At 36.7% G+C, this 27,613-nt stretch overlaps 3 protein-coding genes across 4 annotated transcripts; 1 reads left to right on the top strand and 2 right to left on the bottom strand.

Annotated features, from left to right (window-relative positions):
* Positions 1-567: 567 nt before the first annotated feature.
* Positions 568-23,680, bottom strand: LOC135681381 (uncharacterized). Of its 2 annotated transcripts, XM_089111729.1 has the most exons (18): positions 23,552-23,650; positions 23,164-23,294; positions 21,063-21,186; positions 20,363-20,461; positions 19,243-19,308; positions 18,717-18,782; positions 16,367-16,458; positions 9,199-9,296; positions 8,137-8,264; positions 7,662-7,718; positions 7,034-7,108; positions 5,809-5,871; positions 4,361-4,489; positions 4,126-4,185; positions 3,478-3,516; positions 2,660-2,751; positions 1,992-2,138; positions 568-1,623 (listed from the first exon to the last, which is right to left on the bottom strand). In XM_089111729.1, the coding sequence occupies exons 2-17, from the start codon at positions 23,259-23,261 to the stop codon at positions 2,024-2,026; spliced, it is 1,401 nt and encodes a 466-aa protein (XP_088967855.1). In that variant the 5' UTR covers positions 23,262-23,294; positions 23,552-23,650; the 3' UTR covers positions 568-1,623; positions 1,992-2,023. The 2 variants fall into 2 exon arrangements, with proteins under 2 accessions (XP_088967855.1, XP_065051903.2); XM_065195831.2 differs by lacking the exon at positions 23,164-23,294 and having other exon boundaries at positions 23,552-23,680.
* Positions 9,283-18,240, top strand: LOC135681380 (uncharacterized). Its single transcript, XM_065195829.2, has 2 exons — positions 9,283-10,538; positions 12,428-18,240. The coding sequence occupies exon 2, from the start codon at positions 12,455-12,457 to the stop codon at positions 15,884-15,886; it is 3,432 nt and encodes a 1,143-aa protein (XP_065051901.2). The 5' UTR covers positions 9,283-10,538; positions 12,428-12,454; the 3' UTR covers positions 15,887-18,240.
* Positions 23,681-23,971: 291 nt separating the features above from the next.
* Positions 23,972-27,377, bottom strand: LOC135681383 (uncharacterized). Its single transcript, XM_089111728.1, is given in 1 exon segment — positions 23,972-27,377. A coding segment is annotated over 1 exon segment (1,410 nt). The 5' UTR covers positions 25,389-27,377; the 3' UTR covers positions 23,972-23,978.
* Between the last annotated feature and the right edge of the window lie 236 nt (positions 27,378-27,613).

Raw genomic sequence — 27,613 nt, forward strand, 5'->3', positions numbered from 1 at the left:
GCCTTGGATTTTTCTCAATTGTTTCGATGTTTTTTAGACAACTTTGAGCATAATATATTGCGTCCTAAGAAGCTGCAAACTTGTTTATATGTTGAATCCACTTGAAAGAGAGCACAGACACTATTTTTAAGGTTAGAAATTTTTATCGAAAAATGACATTTTTTCTAAGGCTATAGGCTTGGATTTTTCTCAATTTTTTCGATGTTTTTTAGACAACTTTGAGCATAATATATTGCGTCCTAAGAAGCTGCAAACTTGTTTATATGTTGAATCCACTTGAAAGAGAGCACAGACACTATTTTTAAGGTAAGAAATTTTTATCGAAAAATGACATTTTTTCTAAGGCTATAGCCTTGGATTTTTCTCAATTTTTTCGATGTTTTTTTTAGACAACTTTGAGCATAATTTATTGCGTCCTAAGAAGCTGCAAACTTGTTTATATGTTGAATCCACTTGAAAGAAACCAGAGACTGAGTAAGTCACAAATAACCAAAATATTGATAGTTGTGTAGTGAAAACAAATCATTCATCTATGAAAAGTTTTCTTTCGAAATATATAAAGGTGGGTTCTTAGGGTTGCTCATATTAATTTAGTCATTTGATTTTATTGATAAATCAACGACGAAATTTTCACATAAGATTGTATGAAATATATTTATAATATCGCTGCATCGATAATCTTAGGTCACAAAACTACAAAAAGTGAAGAGTTGTGTACTGCTTGTTGCAAAATGCAATAAACGTTTACTATTAATTTTCTGTCGTAGTAAAAAGGTTTTTTTAAATTATTAAATTTTCTAGTTTGATTTTTCAAAGTAATTTTTAATGCCATGACGATCACAAAAAGATTAAATTTTACACTTATGAAATGATTCCAATACAGGTTCATCAGTTCTATCATTCTTCTAAAAAACTACAATTGCAAAATTATCCATAGACACTAGCAAGTATAGATATAAAATACCCATTTTCGTAAACCCCCTGCAAAGATTTCTACAATCATATAGCTTATATCATAGTCATTCGTTTCTTCATAAAATTACAATAAAAAAGAAGACTTTTTTCGGTAATAGTTTCTCGGTCATTTGGACACCTAGACTTTTTACCGAACCTAGAGAACTGTTCCACAACTGTTCCATCAGGCTTTGCTAGTCTTTATAGTATGCTTCAGAAGTATCACCATTATAAACAATGTGAAAAAGAAGCTTATCTTGTGCTAGCAATGGCTGCCCCTTCTGTAATAACGTTGAGCTGACTGCAAAATTCTATTCTGTTATAAAACTTCATAACAAAAGTATATAGGAACGCGCATGCAAAGATACGGAACGCGCATCTTGTGCAATCCAGGATGTCACACGCAATGTAAAATGTCACATGCTGATGCGAAAACCCGCGGGCAAATTTCGCCTACGTTTTAGCTAAGCCTGCCTCAACCTTTTTTATCAACGGATAACGGAATACGGGCTTCACTTAATATTTACAGTTTATTATTTCATATACTCTCTATTGACGTATGCATTGATTAAAAATATACAAAAAATATCTTTTTAATTATATACCTGTCTATTTGATTTGCTCCCAGATTCAATCACAGAAATCGTGTTGTGCATGAAAAAACGACATCTGAAAGTAAACAGGATTAGTTAAATTGCGAACATTTCGAAAACAGAAAAATGAAAAATAAGTTAAAAATCAGATGAAAACAGTATTGGTTCGATATCGTCAAATTTTGTGAATCAAAACACCAAAAACCTCATTATTGTTTTCAGTAAAAAGCGAATATAAAGTAAAGAAAAAGGAAATTCAAAAAACCCTGCTCAAGCCTGATTTTTCTATGAGCTTACCAGAGGAATAAAACCTATATTTATCCTTAGTGTTATTATCGTAGGGGAAATCAAGTTAGACCAATAGTCCATGACCACAACCCTAGGTCAATACTCACAATTAGCACTGGTCAATACTCACAACCCTAAACTCTCTAAAACGCTCACCTTATAGCGAATACCACCAAATAGCATGAACATCACAAAGACATCGGTCTATTGCGTTCTTTAACAGACTGTAGCAGAACGTTTTGAATGGCATCAGTTATTCCATTGACGTCGATTAAGATGGAAAGCAAGTCTTCCAAGCCATTTCTGATCAACGAAAGATAGCTTCATCAGAAGATATATATATAGATGCAATCCAGGTAAAATACCACAATGATTAGGAATTTTTGGACCAATTTCACATGTACGGTATTTTAAATCAATAGAGCTCAGCACAACTTGTAAACTGAACAGCAAACATTTCCAACAAAATTCATGAAAAGTTAAAGATAAGAAAATACCAAAGGATAAGTGAGACTCAATAGTTATCCATCAAGAATTACGACTCTATTGTGAAATTGAAATAGAATTTGCTTATAAATCTCAGACAAGAAATGTGTCTTACAACAAAAACTACATTCGACCAAATTTAAGTGTAACATAATAAGTCATTAGAGGCAAAGATGTCACTATTTAATCAGCACCTTCAAATAACTATGAAAGCAGCAGACTAATTTGATATTGGTTAAGCATCTACATTTCATAAAAAGCGATCTCTGGACACCTACGCCTTGTCCACTATAAGAATCTGCTTTTGTCGTCTTTCAGTTATTTAATCGTCGACTTACCTTCTCAGAACAGTCAAGACTTCTTCTTTTGCGTGAGAAAGTAGATGAATAATAGATCTAACAGCATGTGTTCGTATTTCAGCAACATTGGACTGAAAGATAAAGCAAGAAATGAAACAATTTAAACTTAAACTTAACCACCGACTACAGAATCTTCGCCAAAGGCTGTTCTAATCCTTTCCCTAGATAGCTATTGGTACCATTTGCAATTATTTGTCTTAAATTGTGAAAAAAATAAATCATTTCCAGCTGACAGAAACTTTTTCAAGAACGTTAGGAATGGAATCTTTAAGGGCCTTGTTGTTTGTCGAAGGCCCTATTACCTTATGAAGACGATTATTGCTGAGATCTAGGTACCAATTGGAGGTGCTTTATTTATAGCAGTGATTTGAGATTAACAATACCTACAGAAAGGGCTAGCTCTGGTAGCGAAGATCAACCTTGCTGGTGAAAGGGACAATCCATAAAAGAAGGGATGGAATGCCGGATTTCATGTCTGAAATCAATTGGAGATAGAACTGGTTGTAAAAGTTACGGCGGCGGCCTTTACTGCACAGGGTATGTGGGTTCGGCACAACAATTAATTTTCCAAATAAATAGCTAATAAAAATCTGCCCCAAATGCTAGAGCCAGCCCTTTCAAATGTTATCAGGCCTAAAGATACCACTAGGAATGGTAGTTACATTTTTTACTAAATACAAGCACACATAACTGTTACTAGCAAAAAAGGTACAATGAAGTCCATACAATTTGTGAACAAATGTGATTTTGCAAAGAAGCAAAGCAGAAATAGCTTGAAGAACAATTAGATCTACTACCTTGAGGTGGACAGCAATAATATCGGACAAATGATTCACCTAGGGAAATAGAAACAATGATAACAATTATTCGAGGGTATCGTTAAAAGTTGAAAAAATGAATAAATTTTGGTACCTTTATTTAATTTTCGCCAAAATTTTCTCTGCTTATAATATATTAAATCTTCAGGGATAACACAATATTTTGGTCTTCTCTTACGGAACATCTCTGATTTCATCGCCCACTACTTCATTTGTAGCATAACTGTCTATTCAAAATTAACTTTCCATGTTAATGAGATGCAAAATTATTTTCCCTGTAATTTTTTCCCCGAAACATTCTCTGTTTTTTGTCTCCCTACCTTTTTTTTCTCATTGAATTTATTGTTTACAATTCTAATTCTCAAAGAGTCGTGAAACGTGCAGTAGAGAGATTTATTCTACCATTTGCATTTTCAAGAGAAGAGCTTAACTATACCGATATTTTTGCCGCACTTAACTCTATGAAAGTGAATAAAAATCATTGAAATTCACCGACAAGAACGGAAATTAAAAATTGACGTCGATTTCGAGGAAAGATCGCCTATAACCTGACAAGATTTGACGAGAGGGGATAGATGAAAAATAGGTTAATTTAAATAACAAATGATTTCTATAAAATATACTTACTAGAGCAATGCAGTTTACTTGGTATTTCGAAAAGTTCGCGATGGCACGGGATACTTGCAGCTGAAAATAAAGATAAATGATAATACTAACAATAGGGAAATAACGTTTAAAAACTGAAATCATGGTAAATTTAAAATCTTAACAATGTGACGATTAACAACAGATCAACAGTTGTAACCAAGAAAACGATCAAAAATTAGAAAAAAAAACAAAATTTGGGACAATTACAACATACTTGTATATCTTTCTGTTGAGGATGTGACGTCACCAATGTGCAGATAGCCTCCAGGCATTCTCGCAAGGATGACTGATCTTGTTCACAAGTTGAAAGGTTCCCAATTAAACATGCTGCATTGACGAGGACCTAACGGGTGTTTTAACTGTTTTAAACACAGTGAATCAAAAAAAAGCTCCTGAAGCATCGAAATTCTCTGACAAAGTAGTGTTTGTATCTTGGATCATAGAATTTAATTAGAATATGCAGTAATACGATTAAAATTGGTGCAGACAGCGAATCACTCCCAGAAAAACCAGACGCAAAGGTTTAAGAAATTTTTCAAACACTGAATGACTGGATTACTCTCAGGAAATCTAAAATCCTGAACAGATGCTAATGAGATCTGGCACGCCTACACCCCCCCCCCCCCCTCCTCAGTTCAAAGATTGTATTGCTGCTACTACAATACATATGACCAAACTTTGAATGGGTTGGAGAGGATGGTGGTGGATGTTGGACTACACTCAGGCAAGCAACCGTTCACTAGATTAGGGCATTGTCGCACCAGCTCTTTTCAAGATTGCAGATCCCCTTTCCAAGAATTTATCAGTTTCCTAAAAACAATTCAATTGCTTCCACATATTTTTATCATTTCCATCAACTGAGAACAAAAATAAAATCTTTCTCACTAAAAAGATTTATCATATATTGCATTTTTGTGAAACGTTTCCTTCTTTTCACGAAGTAACGAAAATAATCTGATACAAGTATTCTCTATGAAAAGTATTCTATCGACATTTGCGACAGCAAAAATTGGCACAAGGTTGAAGCTGTTCGAAGCCCTTTCCTGTTTGCTTCAACACTTCTGTACGAGGCTGGTTTCCGCACCTGCTATCAGACACCCTAGCCTCCTCCACCACGGCTGCTTTGCCAAGGCTCTGCAGGTAGTACAAGACCCTGTCATATCTACCATTGCAAAAACCGCACATGGTTGAATATCGAGAAACCGTTCTATTAATGTCTCGTTGTGTTTTTATGTTATTAGCGTCGAGTTGGTAACTAACATGATCGGAAAAGAATAACATGGCCACATAAAATAATTAATATGGGCGCCGACACCACTAAGAAGTGTATCTATTAAGTTGTACCATTCCACTACATGCGTTATAATCAAGTTAAAGCCCCGTCACAATGCATCACAACCTATAAGCGGCAATAACAAAACCACTCAGATGGCAGCTGATAAGCGCTTCCATATGCGCTTCAAGTTACTCGCAGCTTGTCCGCCATTATACGGCAATTTGCAAAACTAAAATGCGTCTCAGTCCACGCAGAAACGCATATAACACCAGCAACGTAATAAGCATAGCCGATGAGGAAGAAGATAGGTGCCGACGGCAATCTTCCGGGGGTTACGGTTACATGGAAAAAAGTATTCATTTTCAGCACTAGGCAAAACAACTTACCTGCTGGTTCTTCGGCTTTCTTCGAATCGCTTCAACAAAACATTTGTTGTTTACGTAATTTTCCTACAAACGTAAAAAAATATACAACAGAAGTTTTCAATGGACGAGTACGTTGAGGGAAGAGCAAAATTTTGAATCAAGAAACAAATCAAGTAACTACGCAGAAGTAAAAAATTGGTGAAAAGTGCAGCATGAAAATAATTGAAACAAGGGGGTGTCATCAAATTAGCTGTCTCTGAATACACAATATAATGAAACATATTAAATAACAATTCAAGCCTTAATGGCAGAAGAATGGTGCAGCATATACCGTATTTATTCGATTTTTATAATTATTTTTGACACGTTTTGCGGCGGTATATAATCAAGGACTTCTTATAAACGAGGACTGCTTATAAACGAGGGCGGCTTATGAACGAGGGCCGCTTATAAACGAGGGCCGCTTATAAACGAGGGCCGCTTATAAACGAGGGCCGCTTATAAACGAGGGCCGTTTATAAACGAGGGCCGCTTATAAACGAGGGCGGCTTATGAACGAGGGCCGCTTATAAACGAGGGCCGCTTATGAACGAGGGCCGCTTATAAACGAGGGCCGCTTATAAACGAGGACTGCTTATAAACGAGGGCGGCTTATAAACGAGGGCGGCTCACATTATTTTATCCAAGTTTCCTGCCAAGGTTTCTTGCAACCTTGAAGCTAAGGGTAACATTATAGGAGATGAGGAAGAAGTACTTCTGGGCACTATTGCTGACCTCATACTGGACGATGTTGTTGGTTGAACTTCTAATGTCTACATTGTTGTCTAAGTACTCAATCAAGTTTTTATCAGTTTTTGCGTCTGCCATTTTAAACAATGTATTGTTGCATGGTTTTATGGCTGTAGCTTATAATCAAAAATGGTGCGCTTATAATCGTGGGTGGCTTAATATTGAAAAAATACGCTTGGGAAAAGTTCCATCCAATTCGTTGTTTCTGAATACATGTTGGGTTTTTTTGCTGCCTTTAATTGCAATCTGAAGATCTAACTGTCACAATTTGTAAGCAATTCAGTAAATCTTTACGATAATATAGTAAAGTAATCACGAGTACAGTTGAATACATGAATGTGTTAAAACTTGGTTCCATTATTGTAAGACAAATAAAAGAATATTTACAAATCCAAACACGTCAGCTTGTAATACAAACTAATCAACAAAGAAAACATCAAAGGAATTCTGAAGTTACCTGAACAATACGATGACGTTGCCAATCTGTTCCTAATGAGAGCGAGGCCAAAATCTTAAAAGCAATTTCTTGCATCTGAAAAGACGTTTAATTCTCTATAAATGCAGTTTCAGTCAAAAAGCATTCCATCTAAGACTACTCATGGTGCAGGATAAGTAGAAAGAGCCGACAAAGCACGGTCGCTCGAGACTTGATGCACTTTTAGATTTGTCAACGATAACGAAAAAAGAACAGATTTTGCAAATCTTAGATACTTTAAATCGCTGAAACTTTTAAATTTCAAAATCAAATATTTACAGTTAGAAATCTAATAATCAAAGATCACTCCTGTCATTGCATCAACTCCATATCGCATATGAAAGACTAATAAATAAAATTTTAAGCTGGAATTTCATTATCAGCACAGAACTCTAAAAATTAGAAAGAATTACACAACACTTTGAAGTGTTTGCTAATTTTGGAAAAAATTGAATACAGACAAAGGATTCAGTTCGCTATAAAATATCTTTCATGCCGATGGTTAAAAAACACTAACAAGGAGTAGAAGACAAAGAATAAAAGCAAAGAGGATTAGAGAGAAAAAAAAAAGTGTAAAATCAAAATGTAAAATTGATATAAATAGCAATACCTTTTCATCTTTTGCCGAGGTTAATGTTACTATTTTTTGAAGAGACCCTTTTCCATCCTAGAAAAAACACATCGAGCTGATTTTAGTGTGGTTTCAGTATATAGCATGTTATAAAACTCTTAAAACAACTTTAATATTCTATTACTTAAAAATTGACTTGAAATAATGGTGATTGGTTGATTGTTGATTATACGATGATGATTATTATGGTTGTGATTATAATGATAAATGATGATTGATGAAAATGATCTATGATAATCGAAGGTGATCGACGATGATCGCTGACAGTGATTGACTGACCATTGAAAACTTACGATGGCGATAATAATCAAAGATCGCAACTGATCATTCGTGACCAATGACGATGGCTCTAGATTGTGATGATGATTATGAAGTCACAATGAAGGGAATGTGATTGTGAAAGCAACTTATACAGCAAATCATTAGCATAAAAATGACATATTTTGATACCTACCTCTACAAGGGCGGCTAGATTTGCTTGATGCTCAACAATGAGGCTCAACGTCATAATAGCGAGTAAGGCAATGTGCTCCTTCATTTCACAGAGTGACAAAACTGGGTGTAATGCACCATCAGATACAGCTATAAAAAATGAAGGAAAAATCAATATACAAAATAAAGTGACTGTCTTCTAAGGAATGTCATAGAGAAGGGAAAAAGTAATCCATTAGACTAATGGCAAATAATAACTTAAGGGTAAATTGTATTGCTCTCTTTTCCAAAAGTTGCCTTGAAGGTAAGTGAAACCGCGTATCAAGGGCGCCAGAAACGTTAAAAGAGTGGTATTAGATAGATACCACATAAAAAAGAGCGATAGAAATGAGATGACTGTAATGATAAACAGAACGGCAAAGAATGTCATTTAATATCTCTCTTCTCTATCTACCTCATTATCCCTTTCTCCTCTGAATTGTTATGATATCTAGGATATGTGCGCCTGTTTAAGGTGCGGTCTACCGGTATCATACGATGTTACTTGTTTAATGGTTCAATTGTTTTTTTAGGATCGTTGTGATTTTACTTGCGCATTAAAAAGCAGATCCCTTTGAATCAACCTACTTGCGCATTAAAAAGCAGATCCCTTTGAATCAACCAGTTAATGTTCAACACAGAGATATCTCAACCCTAAACTTAAAACTGTTACTCCACATGTGCAGTGGCAAAATACAGTTTAGGGCATCTCAGTTCGATAACTGAGACCCTCGACCAAACGGGGCCCCAAAATACTGTTATATCCACGTTTTAAAGACACGTTCAAGTTCTCCTCAATTTTTAAAGCTGTTAAACTTCTCTAACTGAAGCTTTTATTAGTTGACGAGAGAAATTGCCAATTTTATATCTTGCTATTGTCCTTTACATGCTCTTAAGCATTCGATGGGACTTTCCTGCCGTCTCTTAATAGGGGCTCCATCTTGCTTATCCCTAAGGCCCAAGGTGCCTTCGTTACACCACTGTTCATGTGTATTCAAAAATTCTTTAAGAAAATGTATTACGGAAACGTTTAATGGAAACGTACCTTGGGCTTTCAAGTCATCTGATTTACAGAAAATCATGAGAGCACTAACAGCATCGATGAGCGTTTTTTCCTGACTTTCATCAACCGCAGAAAGCATACTGTCGAAATAAAAAACAATTAAACAAAAGATTGAAACTGGCAATTAAAGAAAGATGAAATGAAACTTCAATCATCTTTTTACGAGTTACGGATAAAACTGCCTAGATTCGGGTGGCTACAAACGATACTAAAAATTTGCAAAAGTGCATGTAAGCTGTAGTGTATGTAAAAGTGCGATGCAAAAGTGCATGTAAGCTGTAGTGTCCTGGATGAGACCTGATCTTGACAAAATTTGATTGATCTTGACTTTTTCAACAAGTGGCTTTGTAACTCAGAAAACGCGCTCATTTCGAGCAGGATCTCACTGATAGCTTCACACTCCTGTCTTGGTGGCTACAACAATTTTTACAAAAAAAATTTTTAAACTCCTTAATCGTGATACTCTAAAGGGTTTCAAAAGATGGATATACTACTCCTTGAGAAAGTGGCGTGCCGAAATATAATCAAGTGGAGGAGGGGTGGGGGTTTGTTTCCCGATATTACCTTATTTTTAGTCATCACAGCCCATGGATTTTTATTGTGGAACCAGATTGTACGTTTTGGTAAAATTTTAGGGACAAAAATTAGCGACTGTTCTTCCAAAAGCGAGGGGTGTCCCTGGGAATTTTTCATCCTGTCATCGTTTGAAAATATCCTGATGTACTGACATTCCATTTTTCTGCCTATCTTGTTTGAACGTAAATCGTTCTTGAGATACACGTCAACCACTATCCACTAAAAACTAACTCCCTTTTCTCTTCAAAGGAAGACCAAGCATTTCCAAAACTGCGACAACAATTATCAATTATCCCCCACTTAATGAATATTTGGTGACATTGGTGAGACACGAGCAGACAGATAGGGAATTTAGTGAATACTTCAAAAAGTGTAACTGACCAAAATTTAGGGAATTTCTATTGAAAAAGGTGAAAAAGAAGCTAGGCATCTGTTACTCCCAGTTTTCTTTCTCACTTTTCACGGCAAAGGAAAATCGTGCCGAACACAAGAAAAGACACAAAAATTAAACAGAATGCAACAAAGGAAACAGCTCTTTTTATCACTCCAGGACCGGCACATGGCATACACACAAGTCCAGACGCATTAGCAAAATCGGCATTTTAAAGATCAATCCACAATCTGCATTATATTTGCATCTGCACCCACAGCAACGTGTTAGCAAACACCACAGACAGACAAAAATATCACTATCATTTGCAGGAGGAAACTAATGCTGAAGGAACGGCAGACTTAACAAACGAGGGGTGAGTTATGAATTTCAGTATTTCACAAAGATAATCTGTATTCATGGTTTATTAGCAGAAAGACCAACGAAACGGGAACATCATTCTAGTACAAGCATTTTTTCAAGAAAAAAAGCTCGGGATTAACACCCAGTTTCTCACTATTTTTATTTTAGTGGTAAAAGTTTCTCAAATGTTTGTAAATCACAAATCCTTAGGAGAGAAATTCTAAAAATTCCAGAACGTTACATGAGATAACATGGTATAGAATATCTAATAAGTCACAAGGAACTCTAGCTTATATTTAACAATGTCAAGTAAACATGAAATATATGCCGAATCGTCGAAAAGAATCATTTCCATCCCATCTATAGAAGAACTATTTCTGAGCAGTTTCTTAATGCTGGGGGTGTTCAGTACTATGGCTTTTAAATTTTGTTGTTCCTTTTCGGGCTCAGTTTCTTACAAACGGTTTTTCTTACAAAAAATGACTGTTTTTACATTGCAGTTTCTTTTAAATTTTAGCAAATATTTGACAACTATACATGAACCAGGAAAACGTTGAACTCAAGTCAAACAAAGTTTTTATTACCGTAATTGGCTAGAAAAATTATATTTCAAACGCGAATGCATCAATAGCCATGTTTGAACCACGAAAACCGCTACTTCAACTAGATGTTCTTATGACTGTCTCGTTACAGACTTAGGCTTCAAAAAATAGTCAAAATACAACCACCCTCTAACAGCTAGGACCAGTACGAAGAATAACACTTGAAAACTAAAATTGCTTCTGACGCATGACATTTAAATAACGAATATTCAAATTACAATAGATATCAAAACTTAATTTAGATTTTGTAGGTTGTGTGACGTCATCGATAAAATGAGATCATAACTTTATCACTTTGGCATCAAAATATGCCCTTGAATTCTCGATAGGTTATGTGTTGACATTCATTTATACAAATAATACGGAAAGAGAGTAAATTCCAGTTGTTTTCAATGTGAATCTACTATACGCAGTTGTTTGGGAGTGCTTTAAAGCTTTCCCCTTTGGGTACATCCCAGTTGAGGTACAAGGTAAACAGGTGGTATGGATTCAAACAGGTGCGAATCGAACTTTTAATCTTAAAAAACTGTATTTTACTGTGAAAAAAACAGAAAATTATTTCAAGTTATACGAAATGCTTCTTCAAACGTCGACTAGATGCAACAAAACCCCCTCCCGTTAATAGTTGCGAAAAGAGGCGATTGAAAGGAACCATTCCTGTACAGCTTCAGAGTAAGTATGAACTGATTTGGATCCGTATTGATTATGGCTTTTATTTACACTGAAACGGATCCAAAATGAATCTGTACCCATTGGGATATATTCCAGTTTGAATGGGGTCTTAGGTACGGGTCAATGGCGAAAGATCAAATGTGACGCTGTAACGAGAACACAAGGGGCATCGATGATTGTTGATGATGATTCATGATTAACTGAGTGATTGATTGATTGATTGATTGATTGATTGATTGATTGATTGATTGATTGATTGATTGATTGATTGATTGATTGACTGACAGGTTATAATGATTGACTGATTGATTTTTGATTGGTAATTATAATGGAAACTTTCATTTTCATTGAAATTAAAAAATGCAATACAAATCTCTTTAATACAGAATAATATATTTTACAGAATAAAAATGAAAAACAAGCGTAATTCACATATAGTTATGTATGTAGTAAAAAGGAGAGTAGTTCAAGGTAAGTCCATGCTTTGTTCCTACAGCAAAAGACGTAATAAGTGGTACAAATGGATATCACAGAAAGCTTAGAAACAACAATAATTATAAAAATTACAATAATAATGGTAATAGTGATGACCATATAGAAAACAAACAAAACATTATCCATTTTATAGAGATTTACTCAAACTATTGGCCAGAGGATGATTATCATTGTCGTGATCTTCTGGTTATGCAGCGCTCTAACTGGTGTTGTGGCGAGGCTTTGCCCAGATGTGTGTTTTTGCAGCGATCTAGCAGTCAAATGTTCAGGGCTTGGAGTGCAGGAACTTGACAATTCAGTCCCATTAAAAATCAGATTCTTGGATCTATCCAATAACCCTTCTCTAGCAATAGAGAAACACACATTCACCAGATACAAGCATCTAGAAATTTTGAACTTAAAGAACTGTTCTTTAAAAGATCCGATAAAACTTCCAGATTCAATCACTAACATAAATCTTTCACACAACAAACTACAGACAGATTCTCTTAAAAGGCTCCTGCAAAATGGGAACTGGACATTTCTTAGAGAAATGGACGCATCATCGAACAAATTAAATCTCAACAACGACGTTTTCGGTTTGATTCCAAGCGGACTACGAGCTCTCAAGCTAGGAAACAACGTGTTACCAAAAGTTACAAGGCGTTACCTGGCTGGTCTGAAAAGTCTTCGCCTGTTGAACATAAGCAGCTGCGGTTTGCAAGAAATTGAGTCGGGCACATTTGACTCACTTAGGAGTTTGAGCATGCTTGCTCTTCATAATAATAAGCTCCAAAATCTACCGTTAAGACTATTCAAATTTACAAAAAATCTCCATTCTATCTTTCTCAACAACAATCTTTTGTTAACGCCGCCTGACTTAAGCGGGATTCGCTATCTAATGGTACTGGATATTACAGCAAATCGAATCACAAGAGTAAAGACTTCAGATTTCGCCATCAATATTATTTCTGTTCTTCGTCTTAGTGAAAACAGAATAAAAACATTCAATTTTACTGGAATCAGATTCTTTTCATTAGACCTCTCACGCAATGAAATTACGGCGATTCCTGATCACGTATTTTCGGGTAACACAACCATCAAATATTTGTTTCTTCAAAGTAACAAAATAGAAAACATGTCTCCAAAGGCATTCGACAAACCTGCAAGAATAGTTGAGCTGTTCTTGCACAGAAATTCTCTAACAAAGTTGCAACAACATCAATTCGAAGGCCATGTAATCGACAAATTATTCTTGTTTGATAACAAGCTTACACATATCGAGGGGTTCTTAGATGGGATGAAAGGATCTCCATATCTATTACTTTTGTTTGGGAACCCAACGCTACATACTCTTCGAGGATCAGATTATCGAAGCCTGCAGAACAAATCAGTAATATATATAGGCTGCAGCCATCTCAAGAAAATAATAATGAAAGATGAAATAAAAGCAGATTTAGTCTGCACACCAACCAAGGAAACCAACATAACAATGCAAACTGATAAATTGCATGGTCATGGCTTCAGATGTTACACAGATTCTTTTCGTTTATTATTTCACTGCCAACCCTGCTTAATAGGATACCGACAAAACTGCGATACTGCATACTGTGGAGGAGCATGCGTTGCTTGTCCGGCAGGAGGATTCTATCAAGATGAAATGGCAGCCATTTCCTGCAAGAGCTGTCCTTTAGGCCAGTACGTACCACCAGAAAAAGCACCTGGCAAAAATGCATTGGACTGCCTCACTTGCCCAAAGGGAACAAACACAAACAGCTCAGCCAGTTATAGAGCATGCTCTTGCTTGGATGGTTACGCAAGGACCAATCGCTTTGGTGAATGCAACCAATGTTTGGAAAAAGGTTTTAATTGCAAACGAGACTACCAGAAGCTGAAGAAAGGCTACTGGATGTCTTGGGAAACCATGGAAACTGCATCGAACAAGTCGTGCAAAGAACTCTTTCTATCATTCATGGCTAACCTCGATACCATAAGTGATGACTACAATAGAAGGACAGTTCGTTATGAATGTAATATGCCCATTCCACATAAATGTCCTATCAAGGGGTCATGTATTGGTGGGGTTAATGCGACCTGTATACGAGGCTATACAGGTGTTTTGTGTGCAGTTTGCGAGAAAGGTTTCATGAAAAATTTCGGAAAATGCATAAGGTGTCCATCAGCAGTAGTTGCAGTCTTACAGTTTCTCGCATATATTGTAGTGTTCGTATTGCTATGCTGGTTGGTGTCATTGACTGACAGAATAAGGATGTCGAACAGCAATGAAACCAGAGGAGATTCTGAAGCAATAACTAGAGACGATAGAACTTTTGCAGATGCAATTCTTTCCAGCTTTAAAATTCTGATTGGCTTCTACCAGGTTTTGAGTGGAACCATTCATGCACTGGGATACATCCATTGGCCAGAGACCATGAAAACAACAATGAACCTCTTGCAGTACATTCAAGTAGAGATTATACGAATACCCTCTCTTCACTGTATAAGAGCGGACTGGGAAATAGATGCTAAAACTGAATTTTGGTTTGCAATCATCGCTACTGTTGCTGTGCCGTTTCTTATTTTGCTTAACTTTTCAATCAAGTCTCTTAAAAGTACCCGTTGCTTCTCAGCCAGCACTCAAGAAATTCATCAAAAACAAAGAGAATCTGCTAAACGTTGTTTTCGTGCCGCTGCTTTATACATTTTTGCAACATATCCTTTAGTATCAAGCCATATTTTTCGCCTCTTGCCAGTCAGTTGTCACACCTTTTGCACTACAGAAGTTAAAGGGAGATGTATGAACCAAGTTTCGTATCTCAGAAGTGACTACAGGGTTAGATGCCTTCAAAATTCAAACAAAACTAATGGTACCTTAATGGCAGCATACACAGCTTCAATTCTTCCAATAGGTCTTCCATTTCTTCTTCTTATTCTTTTGTGGCGTTTTGCCCGAAAATCCAAAGAGATGGATGATGAAATCACGTTTCCAATAAACGATATAAATGAGACAGGCTTTGAAGATGAGCCATACGTCAATGCAAGGCTTCTCAATGAAAACAACACCGAGAATGAAGGAATTGTCAAATTTGCACTCAAGTTTGCTTACGAAAATTACTGTGAAGATTGTTGGTATTGGGAAGTATCAGAGATGCTTCGAAAACTCATCATGGGTGTGGGTATTGTATTTTTTCTTCGGCACACCAAAATCGGCCTTGGAGGTATGATTGTAATTGCAACATTTTTCGCTGTTCTCCATGCTGCAAAATCTCCAATAAAGGACAGGTTTGAGAATTTTTTGCAGATGCTTTCACTTTCTATCATTCCAATAAACCTTGCTATTGCTGCAATACTACAATCAAAAAGCACTGAAGATGAAGCTGTTTTGGCGGAACAGGATGATTCGTGGGCATTGGGCATCTTGTTGGTGATATTGAACTCATCGGTGATTGTTTTGGTGGCATTACGCTTGTTGCGAGCCATCAAAAGAAAGCTTTCATCAGCCGAGATAGCAAGACAACCACTCAGTTGTTGCAAGCGTTTACTTCTATGCTGCTGTGGATGCGTCAGATTTTCACCAATAAATAGTCAAGTTGATGTGATTGCGAGAGAATGAAAACATTGAAGGATTTGAAGTATTTTGAGACTAGGACCCCTTTGCAATATAACCTACTTTAAATACATATCTTAGTATCTCCATAAAGTTCTTATGTGCATAAAGTTCATAATAATGCCCGATTGTACCCAAAAACCTTATTAAGAAAACCGCATCACAACTTGGAAGCCTATACCTCAATGGTGAAGCAGGAGGGATTGATTGACACTGAGAGAGTGACCCTTGTTGGAATGGATTTTCTAATTTTCATATATTCAGCTGAGAAAATAATGATTATAGTAATAGTATGTAAAAAAATTAAAAATGTCGTTAACGTAACTAAATAGCTTGTCTGAATTAAAATCCTTGTAACTCATTTCTGTGTGAGATAACTTGCAACTAACTACATAGCATTTATAAATGCCTTGAAAAACGTAACACGTATTGTTATCAAGGAAATGAATTAAAGAAAAATGGCATGATTAGAAAGACAAAACATACCTGCATATGGCTTTTATTGCACCACATCTTACAAGTAGTGGGTGAAGAACAGTTTGAGTTGCAAGCGTGTGAATGGCATCAGCAACTGAGGCCTGTAAAGAGTTGATATCATAACGTTCATAAATGCTGCTATATCGATAAATTTCTTGTAGGACATACATATCTTATAAAGTTTGCATCTTACAAAAAAATACGACATAAAACAAAACTCTGAGCCTTGAAAACTTGAGAGCATCAGTTTATGACTGTGGTAGCCGTTGATATAATACAACTGAAGGGCTGTTAGAAAGCATGTTTAATACGTAGTTTCTACATAGAAATTAAAAAATGGAAAAAGCTAACAAATGATCCATAAATCATCCGTTAGATATGTTGCATAGTTGCACAGGGTGTATCATTTAAAATCTGATATCAACAGGTAAAGATTTCTGAAATAACAGCTATTTCAGCTCTTGTAATTGCACAAGTTGAAAATTTATTTGACTCTAAGGTTTGTGTGGACAATTAAAAATTGGTTATTCAGTCTTTGTAATATGAAAATAGGCCGCGTGCGGCATTTCGCACGCCTTGGTTACTTTGCGCGTGCGATGGCGTGCGATGCGAACCGCTTTTTATCGGTTTTTTCTCATCCCTGTTGTCAAGAACTGGGTGCTGCTTTTAAGGAGACCTTTTGTGTTATAAACGGAACGGAAACCAAGGTAATTGACAGAGAAACTGTTCTTGTTCTTTTTTAAAGATGTTAAATTTAATTAGTCACTTAAAGAAATCTGGATTGAAAAAAAATTATATTACCCGTAGACCCTACTCAAATTCTATTACCTGTGAATATCTTAGCGGATATTCATAAAAAATATCTTACCGTTAGATCGGTATTCCTTTGGAATTGAGCTAACAATCAAATGAGAAGGTAGAGAAATGACACAAACGTCGAAATGAACACACTTTTTTTGGGCACAAAAACAAGTTTAAAATAATTTGAAAATAAGTACAGTCACTGTCACTTTCTTCTTCATCAGAGCTTTGTTCAGCTTCCTCCTCCTTATCTAGCTTAGGTTTCTTCGATAAACTGTTGCACTTATCCTACTTTCGCTTTCTGCTTTTCGAAAGATAGATCTCCGTTGCCTTTTTCAAAATATTCTCCCTTTCTTCGTCAGTCCATATAATGTCATTGACTGCGATGCGAAGTCTCATCTCCATAACCCTGTGTGACATTATCTGACAATAATATGCTGAGAATACTGAATGCTCTCTCTACCGATGAATTGGAGCCAGATATTGCAACCATTATCTTTGCCAGAATGCACAGGTTGGGGTACTCGTCTGCCCTGTAAAAAAGCGTATTTTTCCACAGCTTTCTTGCTTCAATCCCACAAGCATTATATTGTACGTATTTTTTGAATGACTTCCATTCCTTGAAAGCTTGAAAGGGGGGGGGGGGGTTTGAAAATAGCTGCAAAAGCAATGATCTCTGGGACCCCGTAATCCTTGTTGTCGTTCCATTGCTTTCGATCAAACAACTTCATCGTACTAAACAAGCCATCAGCATCATCGAAGTAGCAACCTTCTTTTTCCGACTTGAAACCGAAAATTTCGTTCTTTCCTCAACCAATGAATATTGCCAGCTCCACTTTCTTTCTTTTCGCCATGATTACCGAAGAACAGAATAATCAATCGAACAGTGAAAACATCTCTTGGATCGAAAATTTAAATTGCCGGGTTTTGACAGTAAGCACCAGGTATTGATTGCAGATTAATCCCCATTGGGTCAACTGTTAAGCGATCTTTTTGACGCTGTTGTTAAATCCCTTATTGGAATACTTTAACAACACCTTGGACAACGACAGAACCGACTTTGGCGACTTTGAGTTGAGCAATTTTAAAAAAATTTTGTGGCAAATTCTTTGTTTTGCGCGTGCGATGATTAGCACGCCTTGGAAAATTTGCGCGTGTGTGGAGGCGTGCGCGTGCGATCGCACGCCTCATATTACAAAGACTGGTTATTTCATTTCTTAATCTTTTTTATTAAAAAACACGCAATAATACTTAATAGAGATTCTACTTTTCAAAAGTTCCTAAAAATTTCATCACCCATTGGCAATCCCCTTAATCAGCTAAATTTTGCTGTGTCAAACTGTCGATCCCATTTCAAGATCTTCATTTTAAGGGTTACATATTTTGTAATTTAGTGTTACCAAATTAATCAGAAAATAGACCCGAAGTAATTTATCACCCCTCTTTTAACTATAAAAAATAATTGATACAATATAACAATAGCCTTCTATATCTTTTCTTGGAGCCTGTACTTATTAAAGATTCTCTCGAAAAATTAAGATTTAAAACCTGTCTATACCTTGATCCCATCGTTGATACTTTGGCTCAGGTATATAAGTGTCTGTATTCCACCCAACTCAACAACCTAAAAAAGACGTTGCTTGATGTTCAAAGTAATAAATTTGGATCTAGAGAGAAGTGACTTATGCTACTTGTCGTATGAGATCTATTTGAAGAATATGGTAACACTGGCATTTAAGTCTTGACAGCTAAAACAAAAAATTACAGTGCCATAAAAGTCTTAAACCTGACAATTGTTTTCAAAGCATTTATCCTTGGGTGCTTATTTCAAGAGTAACTCCTACAAAGTTATCAAGATTTGCATGCCAGTAAATCCAAGCATGTTTTAATATGCCAAAGTAAAGAGCCTGTCCCAAAAACAATGTGGGCTTGTAGCCATGTAACCTGTCTTTTTACCAACATTTAATCAACCATGGTCACAGTGATGAATATACCCCACCAAACGTTTTTTGGATTTATCTAATGGCAAAAGAGTTAGTGTTTGAAAAAGCTTGTGCTTTGCGTAGATAAAAAAGATCACAAACCTTGATTAAACTTTCAGTTTCTTTGGTCATCTGGGCAAGTGACTGAGCAGCCTCTAGCTTTTTGGCCTACAGTGAAAAAAACAGAATAGAAATGTTAATAACTGTATTTCAGAATATATGTAATGGGCAAGTCATAACAGTATGTCTTATCACTCTGAATATTATCTCTTAAGAGCCCCTGGGTCTTAGGGCTCTAGAGGGCTCCCTCCCCCCCAAGGAATGGGATAAAACATGCTACGTCAACATTACTGAGAGTAAAAATTGCTTTTAATAGAAGAAATAAGAGCACTACTGTACACTGTGTAAAAACAGTTGTTGACAAAAACATAGCCATCCACAGTTACCAAAATTGATGAAAGTTTGATATCTGCTATTTTGAAATATTCCCTGTCCTTTTCTCATGCATTTTCTAAATGCTTCTTTTGAGCTGAAACTGCTTGATGCTGACATGAGAAACTCAACATCAATTGCTGTGTTTAAGCATAAATTACTTGCCATTATAAGACCCAATAAAATTCAGTTTACGATATAAATTATATTGTTGGTGCTAGACATTTGTCAAAATTGTGATTAAATTTCAGTGGTCTAAATAGGTGGCTGCTGCTCTTGGCTCTTATGTCCATGGGTTTACAAAAGGGTCAGGGGTTGTAGGTTTTTCTTGTCTGTGGGTGGGGGTCCTTTGTTCCTTGTCCTGCATTTGTTTCTTTTCTATATTTCTACTCACTGATATTGTTGCCTGACATCTAATGTGAGACAGAAACTTGACTTTCCTCTGTAGTTTCTTTGTATTTAAATATTGTCAATTTTTGAATTGTAAGTGCCTTTCACAGTGGGAACTTCAATGACCTAGAGTCTATTCCAGCCATGACAGGCACAGTAGTTGCATAGTAAAAAACCCTCCATATCTCAAGCCTGTTAGAGATCTTCACTATAAAATCCAACTGTATTCAGTTATGTATGCTATTGAGTTCTCTTCTTTTAGTGATTGTATAAAAAAATAGAAAGCTGCAAAGCTGGCCTATTCTTATGGAAACATTTCATTCACATATCCACATGAACCCGCTGCATTTGCAAGGAGATTTATTTCCACCTTATCACCAAGGCTACATAGAATACTTACAAACTGGGGTGATCTTGCCTTTGACATAATTTCACAAACTGGAGCACAGGACTCACAAACCCGCTGAGGCTCATCATAACCCAATTGAGACAAGGAGACCTGAAAAAATAACTGATTCAGTAAGTTCACTATGAGTACTATAACTTTTGCAAAAGCAGTACCACCAGGGCTCAACAAAATTGCTCCTGTTTATCCAAAAATACAACACTTTCATCCCAAAATAAAACACCATATCTTAATAGGAGGAGGTTGATGGGAATTCCTAGAAAGTGGCAGTTAGATGAAAACTATTCACATAGCAGGGAAAAAACAAGAAGCAAGAATACATTACTAGCTGCACCTAATCCACTGGTTAAAATTTATGCAACAATTTATATATGATTGTTCCATTTTCATTGAAGAATAGCAACTATGCACACAGACTTTGCGTAACACAGTTGCTTAAATTGGTGCACTACTTAGAAATATGCCAATTTTTCTTTTAGAGTTTGCATGGGCAAGGAGATTTTATGTGCTTGTGTTTGAATTAATTGCTTGCAAATAGTGAATTCTGAGGTATCTACTTTTAACTTATCCTAGCAGCACTGTTTTATTTTTTTTATAGGAATCTTCTTTTTCTGAACTTATTTACTCAGAGAGAATGAATTACCATGTGTACCTTCAAGTTAATTAACACATAAAAGAAACTCATTTCTAGTACCTTGCTATCACAACATTTACTGCAAAAGATCCTGCCACATTGTCTACAATGATGTTTTCGCCTGATCTGTGAAAATTTGTTATTACAAAGTGGGCAGAGATGAACTTCTTCATCTTTCATCCACCTTAAATAAACAAAAAAACTGAATGAAAAATGGCAATATGGAATTGTAACTCAAATCAAATTGATTGCAGATAGATTTGTTTCAATTGGAGCTTCTTTACTTTCCCTATGGATGTAACAATAAGATTTTGCCTGTCTGTTTTCACACATACTGTGAATCAATTAAGTTCAATTATCAATATGTTATTTGAGAGGCTTCCGTGAACATTTTGGCTCTTCAAAACAGCATAAGCTTTGTTTGTCTAATGAGCTGAATTCTGGAATAGTATTCCTATAGCCATCAAAGAATCTGTATCCTTGGCTTGCTTTTGTTTTAAATCATCTTTTTCATTTCCTTCAACAAGGGTTGTGACAAATCATGGCCTACACCATTGACATACCTTTTGGCCTAGGGTTGGCCTACCTGTTGGCATGGCAATGGCGCACATTTGGATTAGCAATCATGCTTATTTAGGGTAGCAATGGTCTACCACAGAGCAATTTGGCATAGCAATGGCTTACCACAGATCAATTTGGCATAGCAATGGCATAGGCTTGATGAATCTTCTCACTACAACAAAAAACTTAAGGAAAGAAACATTGCATTAGCTTTGCATTCAAAATAAATGCATCTTGATATTTTTGCAACACTTTTTGAAAGTTTGAATTCAAGATAATTTGGGTCAGATAAAAATATTTCTATTTACTGCATCCTCTTTTCATATTTAATTTACCATACAATATATCATCCATAAATATGTACACTATGCCAGCATTGATAGTTCTTCTGGGCATCCAGGGAAAAAAATTTCTTTAGAAGTTCCAAGGCCATTGCTAGTGTGCTCAAATCCCATTTGTTGACAAAGTTAGTGAGCCATCATTTATTTGCTGACAAGTCTAAAAATTCGCTGCTGAAGGACTCCTACATCGCAAAAACCTCCTTGTTTTTAAAAGGCAAAGTTGAGAAAAAATCTTGAAGCGTTTGAACGCACAGCTAATGCAATTTTTCTTTTTTGAAGTTTTTTGTTGTACTACAGAGGTACACCAAGCCTATGCCATTGCTACGCCAAGTTGATATGTGGTACGCCATTGCTACACCATATTGCTCTGTGCTAAGCCATTGCTATGCCAAATGTTACACCATTGCTACACTCAATAGGTACACCAATGGTGTAGTCTGCATTTTGTCACAAGCCCTTCAATAATGGAAGTCAGAGACTCATTTTTAGTGAAAATCACTCTGATCTATGGAAATATCTCTTTGCAAAGGGGGGGGGGGGCTCTCTTCTTGATTAGCTTTGCTACTGAGGGAGTTCCTCCTTTACATGATTCCCTATACACCAATGGAATTCATCTGAAGGTCACGCCGGATATACACCATTAAACAATAGAAATACCATGAAAAATTGGCAGCCCAAGGCGGATATATCTAGCATAATCTGAATGGATTCCTCACTGGCTTTTTACATAGATACCATATAGTATTTTGTGGAATTATGATTAAGTAGGGGCAGATCCAGACTGTCTCACCATCCGCATGTAAAACAGTCAGATTTTCAGATGTGTGTTAAAAAATTACCATTTGTTTAGTGCAAAGTATCATTACTTTTATTGGCCTGCACTCATTGTCTCAGTCGGTATACTAATCATATGAATGTCAAAGATCCATGAAGATGATGTCGGGGAGATGACAGGGATCTAATGTAGTCAGATTCGGGGTATCTGTGAGACTGAAGTTCGCATAGGCATCATCCCACAAATCCATTCCGATGCTGTATTTAGATATGGGAAGTATATTTTCATCCCTTGTGTCTTAAGTTCTAGGCCAACAGGGCAATCTTGTTCTTTGATTTTACAAAATTTCGTTGTTCTCAGTTTTATCACGATTAAATAGTTTCTTAATATTTTTGCTTCGAGTACTGAAGTTTCTTAATTTTTCTGACTGTCCAGTACTCGTTTCTAATAGCCAGTTTCTTATAAAAAAATAAGTGTAACTAACATTGCTTGCAAGCTGCTTCTGGTTTTGATATTTCTGTTAAAGCCTTGTCCTTGATACATGGATCGATAGCTTGCCAAAAGTTCTTTCCATGTGTCCATCAGCCTTAAATTGTTTAATTTTTCATTGCTGTTCTATAAAATATTGCGGTTGACCATTCATTGTTATTTAGCCAAACTAACTTGGGTATTGTATATTTAGTATAAGTATGTTAACCAGTATATTGTAATTAATCAATTTTGTGTTGAAAAAAATATTTTGAGTTTGAGTTTGAGTCTGACTAGGAAATTGAAGAACCTCCAATGCCGAAGGTTCCTATTAGCTCTTTGGTTGGGCTGTCACCGTTACAATAAAGGCATAGAAAATAAGAAATGCAAGTTTCAAACAATACCTGCGCTTTTCAAGTGTAAAAAGCTTTTGTGAAAAAACATTTTCCGATCCTTCAGTTGTAGCTGGTAGAACCTCTTTGTTCCCAAGCCTGATTACTGCCGCCATGACAGTTTCGAATGCAACAGCAACAATCTCCTTCGTAGTCGAGTAGCCTACTCTACTGCGCACATTTACCAACTTTTTTCAGGAAGTAAACAACAAACAAGGAGGGAATGGTTAAAAAAAGAAGATGAAAAAGTTTGCCTTATGTCTGTAACTATTGAGCTAAGCTGACCAGGGATCCACTACAGTTTTGTTTGAATTTTGAAGGCGTCTAACCCGGTAGTCACTTCTGAGATACGAAACTTGGTTCATACATCTCCCTTTAACTTCTGTAGTGCAAAATGTGTGACAACTGAATGGCAAGAGGCAGAAAATATGGCTTGATACTAAAGGATATGTTGCAAAAATGTATAAAGCAGCGGCAGGAAAACAACGTTTTGTTTTTGATGAATTTCTTGAGTGCTGGCTGAGAAGCAACGGGTACTTTTAAGAGACTTGATTGAAAAGTAAAGCAATGTAAGAAACGGCACAGCAACAGTAGCAATGATTGCAAACCAAAATTCAGTTTCAGCATCTATTTCCCAGTCCGCTCTTATACAGTGAAGAGAGGGTATTCGTATAATCTCTACTTGAATGTACTGCAAGAGGTTCATTGTTGTTTTCATGGTCTCTGGCCAATGGATGTATCCCAGTGCATGAATGGTTCCACTCAAAACCTGGTAGAAGCTAATCAGAATTTTAAAGCTGGAAAGAATTGCATCTGCAAAAGTTCTATCGTCTCTAGTTATTACTTCAGAGTCTCCTCTGGTTTCATTGCTGTTCGACATCCTTTTTCTGTCAGTCAATGACACCAACCAGCATAGCAATACGAACACTACAATGTATGCGAGAAACTGTAAGACTGCAACTACTGCTGATGGACACCTTATGCATTTTCCGAAATTTTTCATGAAACCTTTCTCGCAAACTGCACACAAAACACCTGTATAGCCTCGTATACAGGTCGCATTAACCCCACCAATACATGACTCCTTGATAGGACATTTATGTGGAATAATCATATTACATTCATAACGAACTGTCCTTCTATTGTAGTCATCACTAATGGTATCGAGGTTAGCCATGATTGCTCGAAAGAGTTCTTTGTACGACTTGTTCGATGCAGTTTCCATGGTTTCCCACGACATCCAGTAGCCTTTCTTCAGCTTCTGTTAGTCTCATTTGCAATTAAAACCTTTTTCAAAACATTGGTTGCATTCACCAAAGCGATTGGTCCTTGCGTAACCATCCAAGCAAGAGCATGCTCTATAACTGGCTGAGCTGTTTGTGTTTGTTCCCTTTGGGCAAGTGAGGCAGTCCAATGCATTTTTGCCAGGTGCTTTTTCTGGTGGTACGTACTGGCCTAAAGGACAGCTCTTGCAGGAAATGGCTGCCATTTCATCTTGATAGAATCCTCCTGCCGGACAAGCAACGCATGCTCCTCCACAGTATGCAGTATCGCAGTTTTGTCGGTATCCTATTAAGCAGGGTTGGCAGTGAAATAATAAACGAAAAGAATCTGTGTAACATCTGAAGCCATGACCATGCAATTTATCAGTTTGCATTGTTATGTTGGTTTCCTTGGTTGGTGTGCAGACTAAATCTGCTTTTATTTCATCTTTCATTATTATTTTCTTGAGATGGCTGCAGCCTATATATATTACTGATTTGTTCTGCAGGCTTCGATAATCTGATCCTCGAAGAGTATGTAGCGTTGGGTTCCCAAACAAAAGTAATAGATATGGAGGTCCTTTCATCCCATCTAAGAACCCCTCGATATGTGTAAGCTTGTTATCAAACAAGAATAATTTGTCGATTACATGGCCTTCGAATTGATGTCGTTGCAACTTTGTTAGAGAATTTCTGTGCAAGAACAGCTCAACTATTGAATTTCAATGGCAGCTTATGATGTTTTAAGTGATATTTCAAATTTGCAATGTCATGTTCCTGTTCTTTGAATTAGAGCCATTTTTCAGTTCAATTTCGCCTCTAATTTTTGCAGCCCTCGAGAAGTAGGTTATTGAAGGTAATAGCTTCACTCTCGAAAGATTTGCAATGTAAGAGTAAAAATTCGATTAGCAAATGATCAAATTGTATTTGGTAGTGTTGAAATCCATAGATTTATTTAGGTACTCTGCAAAGGTATTGTCTTTCTAACTTTTGAAATAATACCCCTCTCTCATAAGACCCACGTTTTTGTGTTCCCCTGCTTCTATAGAGACAAGTGGAAAATAGCCGTTAAGTTTCAAAGCCGTACCAGCCTATTGTGTTTCTAAAATTTTACACATGCATCGTGGGTAGGGCGATGTTTTTAAACTTTAAAGCATTTTGCATCTTGAGGGAGGCTTCAGCCTTTGATTCCCTAAACACCCTCCCTCATTTGCATATGCGGTGCCTTATAGCCCTTTTTGGCATTTATAGTAGACAATTTACCTGGCAATGTTTCTCGCTAATGGCGTTGCAACCATCGATTTATTAAATATCCGTTGCAATGCAACGATAGATTCTGTTTGTTTACAGACTTCACCAGTCTCGGCCAAGACTGTTTAGTCTCAATGTTAAAAGTCAGTTATACTTATGAACTGAACGAAATTTGAATATCGAAAACATACCTTAACACGCTTATACCTGCAGTTCCTTGCCTCGGCTTTTCAAGACAACAACAGTCAAAACAAAGAAAAGAGATTAGATAAAATATTTTTTTTGAAAATGCCTCGGTCGTTATCAGTCTCACGTAGCGTAACTATGTCGTAAGCCCTCGAATAAGCCTACGGTGGCTTATTTCGCAAAAACAAATTTAGATAGGGGCATATGCAAGAGAGAGGCTTATTCGAAGATACGGGCGAATTAGCAGCAGCGTTGTCAGTATGCTATTTGGATATACATATGGCTGTGGAGTGTTGGGGCATGTCTCAGCCAATGGGGGATTGTCCGATTGTGCTGGGGGCTTATTTAAAAAAATACTTTAGGTTGGGGCTTATTTGAAAAAAGGTGAGGCTTATTTAAAAGCGAGAGCTTATTCGTGCAATGGCAACTTAAATCAAAAGTGGCGGACATATGTGGGGACATGGGAAGGGGAAGGTTGTAAATGCAAGACTAATTGGTGTGGATATTTCCGTAGCATCTATAAAAAGATTACAACATAATCGAAGCCTTTATCCTAAATGATAAGCATATAAAACAAATCCTTTCAGAACCGTCGCTAGAAATTGTACTTAAACGGGGATGCTCAAATCCCATTTGCCGGCAAAATGGGTTTAGCCAGTCTTTACTTGGCAATAAGACTGAAAAATGCCGACGAAGCGACCCCTACATGGCCTTGCATACCTCGTTTTCACAATAAGGTTCTCTTGCAAAGAGGATATCACATCCTTCCTTACTCTGGGTATCAGAGCCACAAAGAAGCGGAGGAGCAGAGGAGCGGAGGAGCGGATGAGCGGATGAGCGGAGGAGCCTCTATTTCTGCGCTCGAATTTATGTGGCTCTGGTACCCTCTGGTCTGGTGACCCCTCTCCCAACCCCCATCTGTAGCGACAGCCCTGTACCCTTTCTAATTACGTTTTAGCTGCGTTAGTTGCAGTTTAAGCATTTTTTTCTTCATTGCCTAACTGTGGCGTCGCCTGACCTTCCAGACTAGGAAGATCGTTCCTACCCTATGCATTTCATCGTGTAAGGTCATCGATAGAAAAATTTACCGACGAAGACATAGGTGGAGAAGAATTTAGGTGCCATTTGACCTACTGAAAGATGATTAAACAGACAAACTAAGGACTTTGTAGACAAAATGAAGTTTTACCGACGAATTCGTGAAGTATTATTAGGGGGGTGTGTTACACCCCCTACAACCCCTGCTAGCTACGCTCCTGTTGCCTAATATTGGTATTTATTGTGTTGCACTGCTCATACCTACGCTTTGAAGCAATTCTAAACTATTTAAAAAGCACCTTTTTAGGTAATAAGAGTAACAAGGCGCTTATTGGAA

Source organism: Rhopilema esculentum, chromosome 12, assembly GCF_057945365.1.
Source record: "Rhopilema esculentum isolate cy_ngs chromosome 12, ASM5794536v1, whole genome shotgun sequence".
In the NCBI taxonomy this organism is placed as follows: Eukaryota; Metazoa; Cnidaria; class Scyphozoa; order Rhizostomeae; family Rhizostomatidae; genus Rhopilema; species Rhopilema esculentum.

Coding starts and splice junctions, on each gene's coding strand:
- LOC135681380 (XM_065195829.2), top strand. CDS start 12,455: ATGATTATCATTGTCGTGATCTTCTGGTTATGCAGCGCTCTAACTGGT.
- LOC135681381 (XM_065195831.2), bottom strand. CDS start 23,655: ATGGCGGCAGTAATCAGGCTTGGGAACAAAGAGGTTCTACCAGCTACA. Junction 7,109..7,661: donor CCTCGGCAAAAGATGAAAAG/GTATTGCTATTT, acceptor ACGTCTTTTCAG/ATGCAAGAAATTGCTTTTAA. Junction 4,186..4,360: donor CTCAACAGAAAGATATACAA/GTATGTTGTAAT, acceptor CTTTATTTTCAG/CTGCAAGTATCCCGTGCCAT.